The sequence below is a fragment of the Molothrus aeneus genome, chromosome 21 (genome assembly GCF_037042795.1).
Source record: "Molothrus aeneus isolate 106 chromosome 21, BPBGC_Maene_1.0, whole genome shotgun sequence".
Lineage (NCBI taxonomy): Eukaryota > Metazoa > Chordata > Aves > Passeriformes > Icteridae > Molothrus > Molothrus aeneus.
The window spans coordinates 1,852,531-1,867,167 of NC_089666.1; the positions used below are offsets into that span (position 1 = coordinate 1,852,531).

The 14,637-nt window shown below is 52.7% G+C and overlaps 1 protein-coding gene across 1 annotated transcript in view; it reads right to left on the reverse strand.

Annotated features, from left to right (window-relative positions):
- Positions 1 to 354: 354 nt before the first annotated feature.
- Positions 355 to 14,637, reverse strand: part of IGSF21 (immunoglobin superfamily member 21) — a 39,526-nt gene continuing 25,243 nt past the window's right edge. The window contains exons 3-10 of the mRNA XM_066564141.1: positions 12,619 to 12,740; positions 6,993 to 7,111; positions 6,109 to 6,224; positions 4,877 to 5,324; positions 2,214 to 2,299; positions 1,260 to 1,452; positions 1,127 to 1,165; positions 355 to 602 (exon numbers count right to left, since the gene is read on the reverse strand). Coding sequence (XP_066420238.1) covers positions 529 to 602; positions 1,127 to 1,165; positions 1,260 to 1,452; positions 2,214 to 2,299; positions 4,877 to 5,324; positions 6,109 to 6,224; positions 6,993 to 7,111; positions 12,619 to 12,740 — 1,197 coding nt within the window. The 3' untranslated portion in view covers positions 355 to 528. The remainder of the gene's footprint in view (positions 603 to 1,126; positions 1,166 to 1,259; positions 1,453 to 2,213; positions 2,300 to 4,876; positions 5,325 to 6,108; positions 6,225 to 6,992; positions 7,112 to 12,618; positions 12,741 to 14,637) is intronic.

Genomic DNA, 14,637 nt, shown 5'->3' on the forward strand with positions numbered 1-14,637 from the left:
GTCTTTGAATCCTTGAATTCTCCTCCTCCCCCTTCCAAGACCTTGCAAAGCCCCCAAGACAAAGCTGTGAACCCCAAGAATGGAGCTGTGAACCACAAGATGGTGCTGGGAACCCCAAGAACGGAGCTGGGAATCCCAACATGGAGCTGGGAACCCCAAGAAAAAGCTGGAACCCCGAGATGGAGCTGGGAACCCCGAGATGGAGCTGGGAACCTCGAGATGGAGCTGGAAGCCCCAACATGGAGCTGACAACCCCAAGATGCAACTGAGAATCCCGAGACAGAGATGGGAATCCCAAGATGGAGCTGGGAATCCCAGCACAGGTAAAACATGAATTACGACCTTCTCCCAGAAGAGGTTTTCCTTTTTCCCTTTAATTCAATCGTCTGAGGAAGCCAAGACACGGAAAGAGACCGAGACTGTCGAGAGTATAGAAAAAAAAAAGAGCGGGAGACCCGATGGCTGGAGGCAGGAATGCCAGGAGGAGCTGGACACGGAGGAGGAAGAGGAGGAGGAGGCGGTGAAGCTTCACGTGAGCTCCAGGATCACTGTCAGGGTGAGCGCCAAAACGAATCTGAAGCCGCAGTGGCCGGGAAGTGAACCTGGAGAGGAGGAAAAAGGGATCAGGAGTTCACGGAGCCACATCCCAGCGCTGGGTTTAGAGCAGGATGGGGGCACCACTGGTTAGGAGGGGACCCCCCCACCCCGCAAAACTTGGCCTGGGGGTTGGGTGGGGTTGGGTGGAGATGAGGGATGGGGTGGGAGCATCTGTGGGGTCCCTTTTGGTGCGAGGATGTTCCCGAGGACACCGGAGAGGGCTGGGAATGTGGAGAAATGGGAAAGGACATGGAATGAGGTGAGGAGATGGGAAAGGGCTTGGGATGAGGCTAGGAGAGATGGGAAAGGGCTTGGAGTGAGGCAAAGACAGATCAGAAAGGGCTTGGGATGGGTCAAGGAAGGATGGGCAAGAGCCTGGGACAAGGCAAGGAGAGATGGGCGAGTGCTTGGAGTGAGACAAGGAGAGGTGGCCCAGGGCCGGGGCCAAGGCAGGGCCAGGCCCTCTCCGCACGGCCCTTCCCTCCCTGAGCACCTCCATGGAAATCCCAGTGCCACCAGCACTGCTCACCGTTGGAGTCTTCTGGCCCTCTGGGAATATTCGGATTTTCTAGCGGGAAGCAAAGAGCAGAGAGACAATTTTAGGGGGGAGGCACCGCGCAGGGGCCCGTGGAGGGCGCGGCGGGGCCGCGGCGTGGCCGTACCGAAGACGATGAGGCGGGTGTGGGTGTCGGTGGAGCCCAGCGGGTTCTGGGCGGTGCAGCGGTACATGGAGCCGTTGAGCTCGGCCGGGACCCGCTCCAGCACCAGCTCCTTCCCGTCGTGCTCCGCGCTGCCGTCCAGGAGCCGGCTCCCCACGCGCGTCCACGTGAACAGCGGCTCCGGGAACACCTCGTTCTGCAGGGAGAGGGGCGGGGGCAGAGGAGAGCGGGATCAGCAAAGCTGGACATGAAATCATCGCATCTGGCTTGGGGCTGGGGTTGGGTTTAGGTTTGAGTCTGAGCTTAAGTTTGGGTCTGGGTTTGGGTTTGAGTTTGGGTTTGGGTTTAGGTTTGAGTCTCACCTTGAGTTTGGGTTAGGGTTTAGGTTTGAATCTGAGCTTGAGTTTGGGTCTGGGTCTGGATTTGGGTCTGGGTCTAGGTTTGGGTCTGGGTCTGAGTCTAAGTCTGGGTTTGAGTTTGGGTTTGGATTTAGGTTTGGGTTTGAGTTTGGGTTTGGATTTAGGTTTGAGTCTGGGTTTGAGTTTGGGTTTGGATTTAGGTTTGACTCTGGGTTTGAGTTTGGGTTTGGGTCTGGGTCTAAGCCTGGTTTTGAGTTTGGGTTTGGATTTGGGTTTGGCTTTGAGTCTGGGTCTGAGTCTAAGTCTGAGTTTGGGTTTGGGTGTGAATATATCTGGGTCTGAGTCTAGGTTTGAGTTTGGGTTAGAAAGAACCTTTAAGCTCATCCCATCCCAAGAGCAGGGACACCTTCCACTGTCCCAGATTGCTCCAAGCCCCACCCACCCTGTCCCTGGACACTTCCAGGGTGGAACAGCCACAACTTTGGGAACCCATCCCAACACAGACACCATGATGCCACCAAGGCCACCAAGGCAAGCCCACATCCACATCCTTGGATCAAGGCTGTCCATTGGCCTCCGTGGCCGTGGGAATGCTGACCTGGAAGCCCTGCACCAGGATCCGCACGGTGTCCCCCACGCGCGCCCTTGTCGGGGTCATCGTGATCTTCGGACCCTTGGGAGCAACTGCACGGGAAGGGGACAGGAGGAGCCGTCAGCGCCGCGCGACTTTCCCGGTGCCGGGGCTGCCCTTGGAGGGGTTAACGAGGCTTTGATGGATGATCCCGGTGAGGGGTGGCAGCCCAGGGGTGGCAGCTCCGCGATTGATGGCCGGGCTGAGTGACACCGGAATGACGGATGGACAGGGAGGGAAGGACCCCCCGGGCGGGAGAACGGGAGAAGTGTGAGGCTGATGGATGGCTGGGGTGGGATGGATTGATGGGAAGGAGTTATTTCCCAACCAAACCCTTCTCCGCTCGGATAAAAAAGGCCAAGAAGGATCAGGTTGGTTTGAAGCCAGGGAGATGGACACCTCAGAGGAACATTCCCAAAAAATGCGGCCTTGGTGACTCTCAGCCAGGTGCTGTTAGCACAGGAGCCAACCCCAAGGCCTGGCTGGCACAAAATCCCAAGGGCAGTGTGGAAAAACCGGGAATGCCTTTTCTCATGCCAGACTAGGGATGCTCCTCCGCTGGGATGGAGGGACACCACACAGGATCTGCTGCTGCTTCCACCTGGGGCTGTGTGGATGTCCCTGCTGGGCCAGAAGTGGGATGGGACATCCCAGGAGCTCCCTGGACTTTCATGGAGTGAGAAGGGGAAATGGGCAGGAGCGAGGCTGAGCTTTGGATGTGTCACCTTTTTCCATCCAAGCTTTGTCATGGATGGGACAAAATGGACCTGGATGTGACCCCAGCAGGACACAGAGGGACAAAGAGCCACCAGAGAGCTGTGGTGGAGGACACTGGAAGCCCTTGGAATGGCCATCCCTGCCCTGGGATGCTCTGCCTGGACACCCTGAGACCATGGGCTGCTCTTTCCATGTGGGATGTGGCCCTCTGGAGCAGGACCAGGTGGGATGCACTGAAGGTGATCCCACCACACCCTGATTGGGACCAAAAGGCAGCTTTTGGGTTGGTGTTGGGTTTAATGCAGCTTTTATTGGGAATATCTTCTCTTTTATTAGGAATCTATATTTTATATATACCCACAGGGTGTATTTATACTATGGATGTAGGGAAAGGGTTAAGGGGATCTGCTGGGATGGTTCCCAAAAAACTGGAGTGGATGGGCACCCAAGGAGCTGCAGGGACACCTCCAGAGACAAGGAGAGCCCTGGATTTGGGGGCTGGGGACAATCAGGGCTGAGCTTTGCCAATCCAGGTCTTGGACCCCCTGGGCAAGAGCAGCAAAGCCACGAGGTCTTGATCTTGGATCTAAACCCAAAGAGCTCCAGGAAGGGGAGCTCCAGGAAGTGGGAAAATGCAGGATTTCCATACGTTTTGGATGCTGGGGAAGAGATTTTATGCAAAGATGTCGGGAAGCCAAGGAGAAGCTCTCCAGGAGATGATGAGGAGCCAAGTGCTCCACTTGGCCTGGAGCAAAGCCCAGGCTGCTCCACCTGGCTGCAGGCTGGGAGAGCCTTTCCAGAGGATGTCCTGAGGCTGGAAAACCCCGTGGAGAGCTCAGCCTCTTCCAGCAGGAGCAAGAGAGGGGAGGGGAGCCTCAGGCAGGGTGAGAGATGGTGATGGACCCGTGGATCCCACAGTCACCTGAGGAGCTTCTGCTCTTCCAGGAGCCTGGGAATGTGGGGAGCCAAATTGCCTGGCTTCAATCCCATCAGCCTGTCACAGCTCCATGGGCAGGAGCCAGCTCGGGAATTCCCTCCCTGGCAATTCCCACTGGGATGAGCTTTGTGGCAGCCAATAAGGGTCATGGGATGTCCTTGGATCTCCTGGGATTGGGATGGAGGTGACAGCTCCGTCTGCAGCTCCAACACCTCTTCCTGCTCACCACGACACAGATTCCCCAAAAATCCCAGCAAACCCCACCCTAAACACTGCCCATGGCTGGAGGGCCATAAACACCTGGAAAATCTCTTCTCCTGCCTGGTGGACATCCCAGATTCCCTCCTCTCATCCCAAGTTTTGTGGAGCCTTGGCATCACCACCTCTATCCCAATGCAGCCCCATGGGATCCCTACGTGTGCCTAAAAGCCCCCAGAAGAAAAGGAAAAGGACAAAAGGAGAGAGAAAATGTGTGCAAGGAAAGCAAAGCACGTGGAAATAAAACAAAAAACAAAATCCTGTGGAAAATTCCAGAAAAATGGGGGGAAAGTGCCAAAAAACAAAGAAAAAAAGAAGTCAAAAATAAAAAATAAAAAGGAGCCAAAAATAAAAAAAAATAGAAAAAGTGGAGAAAAAAGAAAAAAATTAAAAACCCCAAAATTGAGAGGAAAGTAAAGAAACAAAAAGGAAAAAGCAAGGGGAAAAAAGGAAAACAGGTCAAAAATAGTGAAGGAAAAAAAAAAGACCGAAACTAGGTGGAAAAGGCAAAAAATGGGAGGGAAAGGCCAAAAAATGAAGAGAAAGGCCAAAAAATGGAGAGAAAAGGCAAAAAATTGAGAGAAAAGCCCAAACCTGTAGAGAAAGTCCAAAAAATGAAAACAGAAAAACCAAAAAAAAAAAAAAAAAAAGAAGAAAACCCCGCAAAATGGACAAAAGTGCCTGAAACCCAGGAAAAGCCCCAAATCCACTGGTTTACCTAGCGTGACCTCAGACTGCATGGGCATGGAGAGCGCCGGGTGCTTGACCTCGCAGCTGAAGAGGGCCTCGTTGTCGATTTGGGGGTTCAGGGTCCACGTGAGGGTGGCCCGGGCCTCGACGGTGCCGTCGCTGACGGGCGCGTGCGTGTGCCGGAAGTAATAGATGGGCTCGGCCATGTGCACCCACCGCGGGAATTCCCGGCTCACAACCGTCTCGGGAATGCTTTCCGTCACCGAATCCCGCTCGGCCGCCAGCCCCCGCGGCGCATCCGCCGTGGGAAAGGGGTTCCCCATTCCCAGCTCGCCGTCGGCCGCCAGCGATTTCGGCACCTTGGTGTCGTCCAGGTCACGGTGCAGGAGGCTCCGGGGGGCCCAGCTGCTGGCGCCGGCCGGCGGCTCCGGCAGCGGGGTGGCCTCGATGGGCTCCCCGTCCCGCTTGAAGTACACCTGGAGGGGACAAAGGGGACCGTGAGTGCGGCGGGGGTGTCCTCAGCACCCCTTTGGATGGAATCCGCGGTCCTTTGCCCACTCCCAAATCCCAAAGATTTGGTTCATTCTCCACTCCCAAATCCTGAAGGTTTGGTTCATTCTCTCCCTAATCCCAAAAGTTTGGTTCATTCTCTCCCAAATCCTGAAGGTTTGGTTCCTTCCCCACTCCCAAATCCCAAAGGTTTGGTTCATTCTCTCCCAAATCCTGAAGGTTTAGTCCTTTCTCCACTCCCAAATCCTGAAGGTTTGGTTCATTCCGTGCTCCCCAGTCCCAAAGATTTGGTTTGTTCCCTGCTCCCAAATCCCAAAGGTCCAGTTGGTTCCCTGCTCCTGAATCCCGAAGGCTTGGTCCTGTCCCCACTCCCAAATCCCAAAGGTTTGATCCTTTCTCCACTCCCAAATCCTGAAGGTTTGGTTCATTCTCTCCTGAATCCCAAAGGTTTAGTCCTTTCTCCACTCCCAAATCCTGAAGGTTTGGCTCATTCCATGCTCCCCAGTCCCAAAGATTTGGTTTGGACCTTTCCCCACTCCCAAATCCCAAAGGTCTGGCTGGTTCCCTGCTCCTGAATCCTGAAGATTTGCTCCTTTCCCCCCTCCCAAATCCCACGGTCTCCATGGAAAGATGGGATTTGGGGAGCGGGTTTGGCCTGATGGAAGAGCACAAGGATCTGGTGGATTTTACAGAGGAGGTGTTGGGTTATCCCAAGTGCCAGGGGGAGGGATGGTCCCGCCAGGAGCTCACCAGTGGCGCGGGCTTCCCGCCGGACACCACGCACACCAGGGTGAAGTTCTGCGCCTGGTAGCGGCTGAAGGGCGCCGGGGTGTCTGCGGCCAGCACCGAGATGGACGTCGGGGGAGCTGCAGGGGCAGAGCCAGGAGGTCAGCATGGAGTCCTCAACAACCCCCATCCCATCCTCATCCTTCATCTTCACCCCCGTCCTCATCCTTGTTCCCATTCCCATGCCCATCTTTGCTCCCATGCCTGTCCCCACCCTCAATCTATTCCCTGTCCTAATCCCTGTCCCTATCCTTATCCATGTCCCATTCCCATCTTAATATCCATTCCCATCCCCATGGGCATCCTCATTCCTCTCCCCACACCATCCTCACCCTCATCCCCAGCCCTGTCCTTGTTCCTATCCTATTCCCTATCACTGTCCTTGTCCCCGTCCCTGTCCTTGTCCCCATCCCTGTCCTTGTCCCCATCCCCATTCCATCCCCATCCCCATTCCATCCTCATCCCTATTCCTGTCCCCATCCTCATCCCCATCCCATCCCATCCCAGTCCTTGTCCCCATCCTCATCCCCATCCCTGTCCTTGTCCCCATCCTCATCCCCATCCCTGTCCTTGTCCCCATACCTATCCCAATCCCCATCCCATCCCATCCCATCCCATCCCATCCCATCCCATCCCATCCCATCCCATCCCATCCCATCCCATCCCATCCCATTCCATCCCATCCCCATCCCATCCCTATCCCCATCCCAATCCCATTACCCCATCCCCATCCCCATCCCCACACCCCATTCCTAAACCCAAGTATGGCAGGACAATCCCAATCCCTGCTGTTCCCACACCCTGAGACCCTGCAGTGGTTTTCCCTTGATCCCGATCCCGGCACTCACCCATCACATTCAGGAACACATTCCCGGAGGCCAGGACCACCTTCTCCCGCGTGGCTCGGTCGTAGATCCCCACGTGGCACTCGTAGGGACCGTTGTCCGAGATCCGGACCTCGGGAAGGCTGTGGAGGAGGGACAGTGCTCACCACTCCATCCCCACCCCGTTTTCCCCTGGGATTCATTGATCGGCACCCGGACAGTGCAGCGTTGGACAGGGATCAATAAACTCTTAATAACTCCAAAGGCTGTGGGAGGAGCTCGGGAATGCTTTAGCAGCTGGAGTTCCCTGGCACTGACAGCTCCTCCGAGGGGAAGGAATTGCGTTATTGGAAGGAGACGTGGATGGAGCACAAATCCATGGCCACAGACGTTGCCTGCCCGCAGATGCCAATGGGAAACCTTGACACCGGCCCTGCCAGGCCACCCCAGCACAGCAAATCCCAAACTCCCAGTGAACCCAGAGCGCTCATCGATCCACCTTTTATCTGGAGGCTTTAGATAGACTTGGGGAAAACAGGAGAGGAGCAGTTGTGCCAAAGGATCCGTGCTGCTGGAGCTGGGAATGCTTGGGAGGCTGCACAGGGGCCACTTGGCTGATGGGCAGCATCCCAGCTCCCTGGCCAGCAGCATCCCACCTTTCTGCTCCCCAGAATCCCACCTTTCTTCTCCCCAGAATCCCACCTTTCTGCTCCTCAGAATCCCACTTTTCTGATCCTCAACATCCCACAATTCTGATCCCCAGAATTCCGCCTTTCTAGTCCTCACCATCCCATCTTTCTGCTCTTCAGAATCCCACCTTTCTTATCCACAGAATCTCACTTTTCTACTCCCCAGTATCCCACAATTCTGATCCCCAGAATCCCACCTTTCTAATCCTCACCATCCCACCTTTCTTCTCCTCAGCATCCCACAGTTCTGATCCCCAGAATCCCACTTTTCTGGTCCTAACTGTCCCACCTTTCTTATCTTCACCATTCCCTTTTTCTGCTCTTCAAAATCCCACTTTTTTGGTCCTCAGCATCCTCAGCATCCCACCTTGTTGATCCTCAGCATCCCACTTTTCTGGCTGGCAGCATCCCACTTTTCCGTTCAGCAGCACCATCCCGCCTCACCAGCCGGCACCATCCCATCCCATCCCATCCCACCCCACAGTGCCAGCTGGCACCATCCCTCCCTCCCAGATGGCAGCACCATCCCGCCTCTCCAGCTGGGACCATCCTGCCTTTCCAGCCAATATCCCATCCCGCCTCTCCAGCTGGGACCATCCTGCCTTTCCAGCCAATATCCCATCCCGCCTCTCCAGCTGGGACCATCCTGCCTTTCCAGCCAATATCCCATCCCGCCTCTCCAGCTGGGACCATCCTGCCTTTCCAGCCAATATCCCATCCCGCCTCTCCAGCTGGGACCATCCTGCCTTTCCAGCCAATATCCCATCCCGCCTCTCCAGCTGGGACCATCCTGCCTTTCCAGCCAATATCCCATCCTGCCTCTCCAGCTGGGAGCATCCCACATTTCCAGGCATCATCATCCCACCTCTCCAGCTGGTCCCATCCCTTCTTGCTGGTCTGTGACTTCCTACCTCCCTGGCTGGAAGCATCATCCCAACTTCTCCCAGCTGGAAACATCCCACATTTCCAGTTGGCAGCATTATCCCACCTTTCTGGTTGGAAATGTTATCCCACCTCACTGGGTGGTGGCATCCTGCCTTTCCATCAGGAAGCATCCCACATTTCCAGTTGGCATCATCCCACCTCACCGCCTGGGAACATCCGGCCTTTCCAGTCAGAAGCATCATCCCACTTCTCCAGCTGGAAACATCCCACATTTCCAGTTGGAAGCATCCCATCTTTCCAGTCAGAAGCGTTATCCCACCTCACTGGATGGTGGCATCCCGCCTTTCCAGTTGGCATCATCCCACTTCTCCACCTGGGAACATCCGGCCTTTCCGGTCGGAAGCATCATCCCACCTCTCCAGCTGGCATCATCCCACCTCACTGCCTGGAAGCATCCTGCCTTTCCGGTCAGAAAGCATCATCCCACTTCTCCAGCTGGAAACATCCCACCTTTCCAGTTGTCATTATCCCACTTCTCCAGCTGGAAACATCCCACCTTTCCAGTTGTCATCATCCCACTTCTCCAGCTGGAAACATCCCACCTTTCCAGTTGTCATTATCCCACTTCTCCTGCTGGAAGCATCCTGCATTTCCAGTCAGGACCATTATCCCACCCCACCATCCAGAAGCCTCACCCTGCTTTTCCAGCAAATTTCCACCTTTCCAGCTGGCACAGCCATTCCTCTGTGGTGGAGAAGAGCATCCCAGCACCATCCCACCTTCCGGCTGGCAGCATTCCCTATTCCAGGAGATCCATCCCGCCTTCCATGTGGCAGCATTCCCTGTTCCAGGGATCCATCCCATCTTCTGGATGGCAGCATTCCCTCTTCCAGGAGATCCATCTCTCCTCTCCACCTGGCAGCATTCCCTATTCCAGGAGATCCATCTCTCCTCTCCACCTGGCAGCATTCCCTATTCCAGGAGATCCATGCCCCCTCTCCAGAAGCCTTATCCCACCTCACCCATCCCATGTGGGCAGGAGTGATTCCCTCATGGAGCGCCCCAGTTAAAAATCCCACCCAGGGGAATTTTCCCTGCCGGGGGGATTCCAGCTCCACTTTTCCCTTCTCCCAGCCCCTGGCCGCCTTCCCACTCCAAGGATCCTCCTGGAAGTGAACATTCCCTCCTTTCCATGGATACAACACTTCCAACCGAGCCTCCACCATCTGTTCCAGGCTCCGATTATCCACGCACGGATCGGGAATCTCCCGTTAGCAGCATTTCGGAGCGGCTCCGATCCCCCTCCAGCCCTTTTGGAAGGATTCCTTTGGATTTGCACGCGGATTTTGGGGCCTGGCAGGCTCAGTTTGGAATTCCCAAGGATGGGAGAGAGGGAACAACTGGCCCTGGAAAGGCAAATGCTCCCTGGTGCGTCCTGGAGTTGGAAATACAGGGAAAAAGGGATTTGGGAATTCCTAATGAGAATGGGATTTTAATCAAGGAAAAGGGGAAAAAAAAAACGGGATTGGAGGGATTGGATCTCTTCCAGCTTTGCTCTTCACGGCACAGAGCCAGGCTGGAAAGAGGCGGCGCTGGAGCCCCTGGGCTGTGCTGATAAGGCCGGGAAAACACTGATAAGGAGCGGGAAAAGGCTGATAAGGAACTGGGAAAACGCAGATGTGGCCGGCTTCTCCCGGGATAACGTTCTCTGGGACGGGAAAACGCTGATAAAAGCTGGCTCCACCGGAGTAAAACGCTGATAAGAAACGGGGAAAATGCAGATGTGGCTGGATTCTCCCGGGACAATTCTGCCCGGGAAAATGCTGATAAGGATGGGGATAATGCTGATAAGGACCGGGATAACGCTGATAAGGACGGCTCCTCCTGGGATAAAGCTCCTTGGGATGGCTCCAGCTGTGCCTAAACCGCGGCAAAGATTCCCAAAACAAGAGAGAACAAAAAGATGGAAAAAAAAAGGGAGAATGAACAGGAGCAAAAACCTGGACGGGGAAATGCTTCCTCCATCCCCAAACCCTTCCCGGGTTTGCCCCACTTCTTTGGGAGAGCCCAAAATCCAGCAGGACCTTCCCAAAAAATTCCAATGCCTGGGAAAACAGGCTCTGGGAATGATCTCCTCAGGCTGGCTCCTGTTTTCCTTGGAAAAAAAAGGCCATGCCATGAAAACCCTTTTCCTGCTGGCATCTCCTGGCTCCACGCCCAATTTCCTGGACATTCCCGAGGCCTTCAAGTGCCTGGTGCTGGGGTGGGGGAATTTTCTGCTCCCAAATTCCATTTGTTCTACAATGTGTGGAGCCAGGAAAAGTGGGAGCTTTTCCTTGTTGGGTCTGGGAAATATTCCATGATCAGGGAATGGGTGATTCCTTGTTGTCCTTCTCCAGGGATGCTTCTGATCCCCCGTTCCAAGAGCAGGGAATGTTTGATCCTTGCTCCTGCTCCAGGGATGCTCCCAATCCCTCATTCCATGAGCAGGGAATGTTTGATCCTTGCTCCTGCTCCAGGGATTCTCCTGATCCCTCATTCCATGGAATGTCTGATCCTTGTTCCTGCTCCAGGGATGCTCCCAATCCCTCATTCCATGAGCAGGGAATGTCTGATCCTTGTTCCTGCTCCAGGGATTCTCCTGATCCCTCATTCCATGGAATGTCTGATCCTTGCTCCTGCTCCAGGGATGTTCCTGATCCTTCATTCCGCACACAGGGAATGTTTTAATCCACTTTAATTCCCTGATTTTCCCGTCTGGAGGCAAGTGATGGCCAAATCCCAAGGGAAGCGCTGAATTTACAGCCCTGGAGTCAGGGATGTGAAATTCCTGCCTGGAGCTGCCAAAACCTTCTCCACACAGGAGTCAGGAATGTGTTCAGCATCCGAGGAGCAGCTCTGTGGATCCAGGGAAACAAAACAGGGATGGAGCAACTCTGGAGCATCTCCAGAGCATCCCCGGAGCATCCCTTGAGGATCCCTGGAACATCCATGGAGCATCCCTGGAGCATCTCCAGAACATCCCCTGAGCATCCTCTGAGTAACCCTTGAGTATCCCAAGCATTGTCTGACTCCTCTGAGTAACCCTGGAGTACCTCCTGACCTACCTGAACATCCACGTGAGCATTCTGAACTTTCTGGAGTATCCTCTGAGTAACCTTGGAGTATCCTCTGAGTATCCTCTGAGTGGCCCCCGGGCACCCTGAGCATCTCCAGAGCATTCCTGGAGTAATCCCCGAGCATCTCCTGGCCCCCCTGAGCATCTCAAACTCCTCCTGAGCCTTTCCTGAGCAGGGCCCGAGCATCCTCCTGACCCATCCCATAATATTCCCTCCCCAGCCCCCTTTTCCCACTCTGAATCCACATCCATTCCCACGCAGCCACTCTTTTCTTTAAGGAGAAAAACTAACTCCAAATGCAGCAGGGAAAAACAGCAAAAAGAAAAAACCCCAAAAATTCCCAAATTAATTCCAAAGGTTTGGGAAGGATTTCTCGCTTCCCACCAGCTCATCCCAGGCCATTCCGGATATTTCCAGGTGGGAAAACCTCCTGTGACTGGAGGAAATCCCAGTTTTTCTTACTCCCTGTGCCGGAAAAAACGAGCTGGGAAAATCCGATCAGGAAATTCTCATTTCCTGCAGAAACGAGACTGGAAAGAAACCGGGAGGAAGGGAAATTTCATCCCATTTTTTTTTCCCTTGGATGAAGCCTCTCCTGACCTTTTTTCCAAGCTCCAGAGTTGGTTTTAGAGCAGTGGGAATGGAGCAGGTGAATCAGGAATAAACCTGGAATTCTGGAAGTTATTGCCACTTGGAATAAAAGCAAGGAGACGCTCCCATGCCTGTTTTATAAATAAATATGGACCTGTTTTCCCCAATTTTCCCAAGCTTTGCATTTCTCTGCCCATTCCCACCTCTAAAAACCCCCGTTTTTCCCACCTTTTCCCTGAGAATCATCAGGAAAACGGGAACAACGCTTGGACGGGGCGCGGGTTCTGCTGGAATGCTTTGAACGGGGCCAATAATAGGGAAAAAAAATTCCCTAAAAATTTGCATTAATAGGGAGAAAGGACTCACCGCACGGTGGATTGGTAAACGAGGTCTTCCCGCTTCCGGTAGTTTTCCATCTGGGAAAAGTTGGTGGAAAACATGGCATCGAAGGTGAAGATCTTCTGCTTGATGGTGCCACCATCAGTGACCTGTGGGAAACAGCCCCAGTGTCCCAAATCTTGGAATTTTCGGCCCTTTTTGGAATATTTCAAAGGGTTTTCACTCCAAGAATTTGAATAAATTGATTTCTATTTAAATAGATTTGTTTAAATTTGAATGTATTTATTTAGATTTTAATAGATTTATTTGCATTTTGATATAATTTTTTTATATTTCGGTACTTATTTAGATTTGAATAAATTTATTTGAATTTTAATCTATATTAAATGCAGTAAATACATTTATTTTAATATTCTATGTGGTGCATTTAAATACTTACATTAGAATTTTATTTTTATTTTTGTTTTTATTTTAATTTTTGCTTTTATTTTAATTTTTGTGTTTATTATATCACAATTTCCACATTTATCCATAGAATCCCAGCGTCTTTCATCTTGGAATTTATGGATTTATGATGCCTCTGCCGAGATGAAACTGAAATCCACGTTTTCCATCCCATTATTCCATTTTCCAGCTGGGAATTGTAATTTTTTAATGGAAAATGGCTTTTTTTACGATTCTATACCCTGTGCCTCCCAGCACCTCTGGATTTATCTTCCCTGCTTTTGAGGAGTTTTAGAGGAAAAAAATGGAGGGAAATGGGAATTTTGAGGCTAAACCAGCTTCCAGAGAGTGAAAATTCCCATTTTTTAAATTAAACCAGGAACAACAGAAGAAGATTTTGGGATTTAATCCTCAAATTCAACATTTCCCAAGGACAAAGCCCCAGATCCCCACCCAACGCTTGGCCAAAATTCTGCTATTATTCCCCGTTTCCTCTTTTCCCTCTTTTTTTATGGCAAAAAGTGGCGGGAAAGGAGGGGGAAAAAAAATCCATCACTAAAAAAACTCTTCCAGTTTATTATCCCAGGCTGAGGCTTTTATGGGAAAGAAATTCCACCCTGGCACGGATGTGGGATGAAGAAAAGTGGGAAAAATGACGGGAGTTGTAAATCTCCGGCCTTGGGAAGTTTCCAGGGATTTTTCCTGACTTTTCTTTGGGTTTGAAGAGAAACCTGGGAGCTGCTCTGGGATGGAGAAGGGATCCAAATCCAAAGGGATTTTAGGGATTCTTTTACGGTGGGAAGTGCTGGGAATGGTGGAGGCGACGCCTTTGGATTGGGAATTTGCAGCCTTGGGATTTTCTCAGCACATCCGGACAGATGTGAGCCCAAATCCTGCCCCATCCAAGGGGAGCTGGAATCACCCTCTGGGAATCCTCACATTCCCTGAGCTTCCACTCCGGAGGGAATTCCAGGAAAAGGCCCATCAGGAACTCTCTGTCTCCAGGGATCAGCCCTAATTCCAGCCTTTTATCCAGACCTGGGGAGATTTTTGGGAAGAGAAACTCCATAGCAATTTGCAGCCCAACTCTTCCTGCTGGGAGTCAAAAAGGGAGGATAATTGGGCAGCATCCCATGGTTCCCATCCCAATGGATGTCTCCACATCCAGGAATTTTGGGAAAAGGGGCACAGGAACATAAAATGGGTGCTGCTTCCTGCATTAATCATAAATCCCAGGAAAAATTCCATTCCCACCCAAATTCCCACCTGCTGCCCTCCCCTCCACAATGACCTGAACAAATCCCAAAATCCATTAAAATGGACATTTGCTGTTCCCAAAATCTATTAAAATCTCCGGAGCGTCCCGTCAGGATGCCCAAAGGACCCAAAATCATCAGAAAGTGATGGATGTGGGACGAAAGGGGCAGAATTGGGATCTGATCCAGGCTCCGTGTCCCAAGGATGGATCGATGGATTCCCTTTCTCCAAGCAAATGGAAATGGCTCTGGAAAGAGGGAAAATTCCCTGGAGCGGCTGCAGCACTCCGGGTGTTTGGTGGGGAAAAGGAGGGGGTGCAGCGTCCACGTCAGAGACACCAAGAAG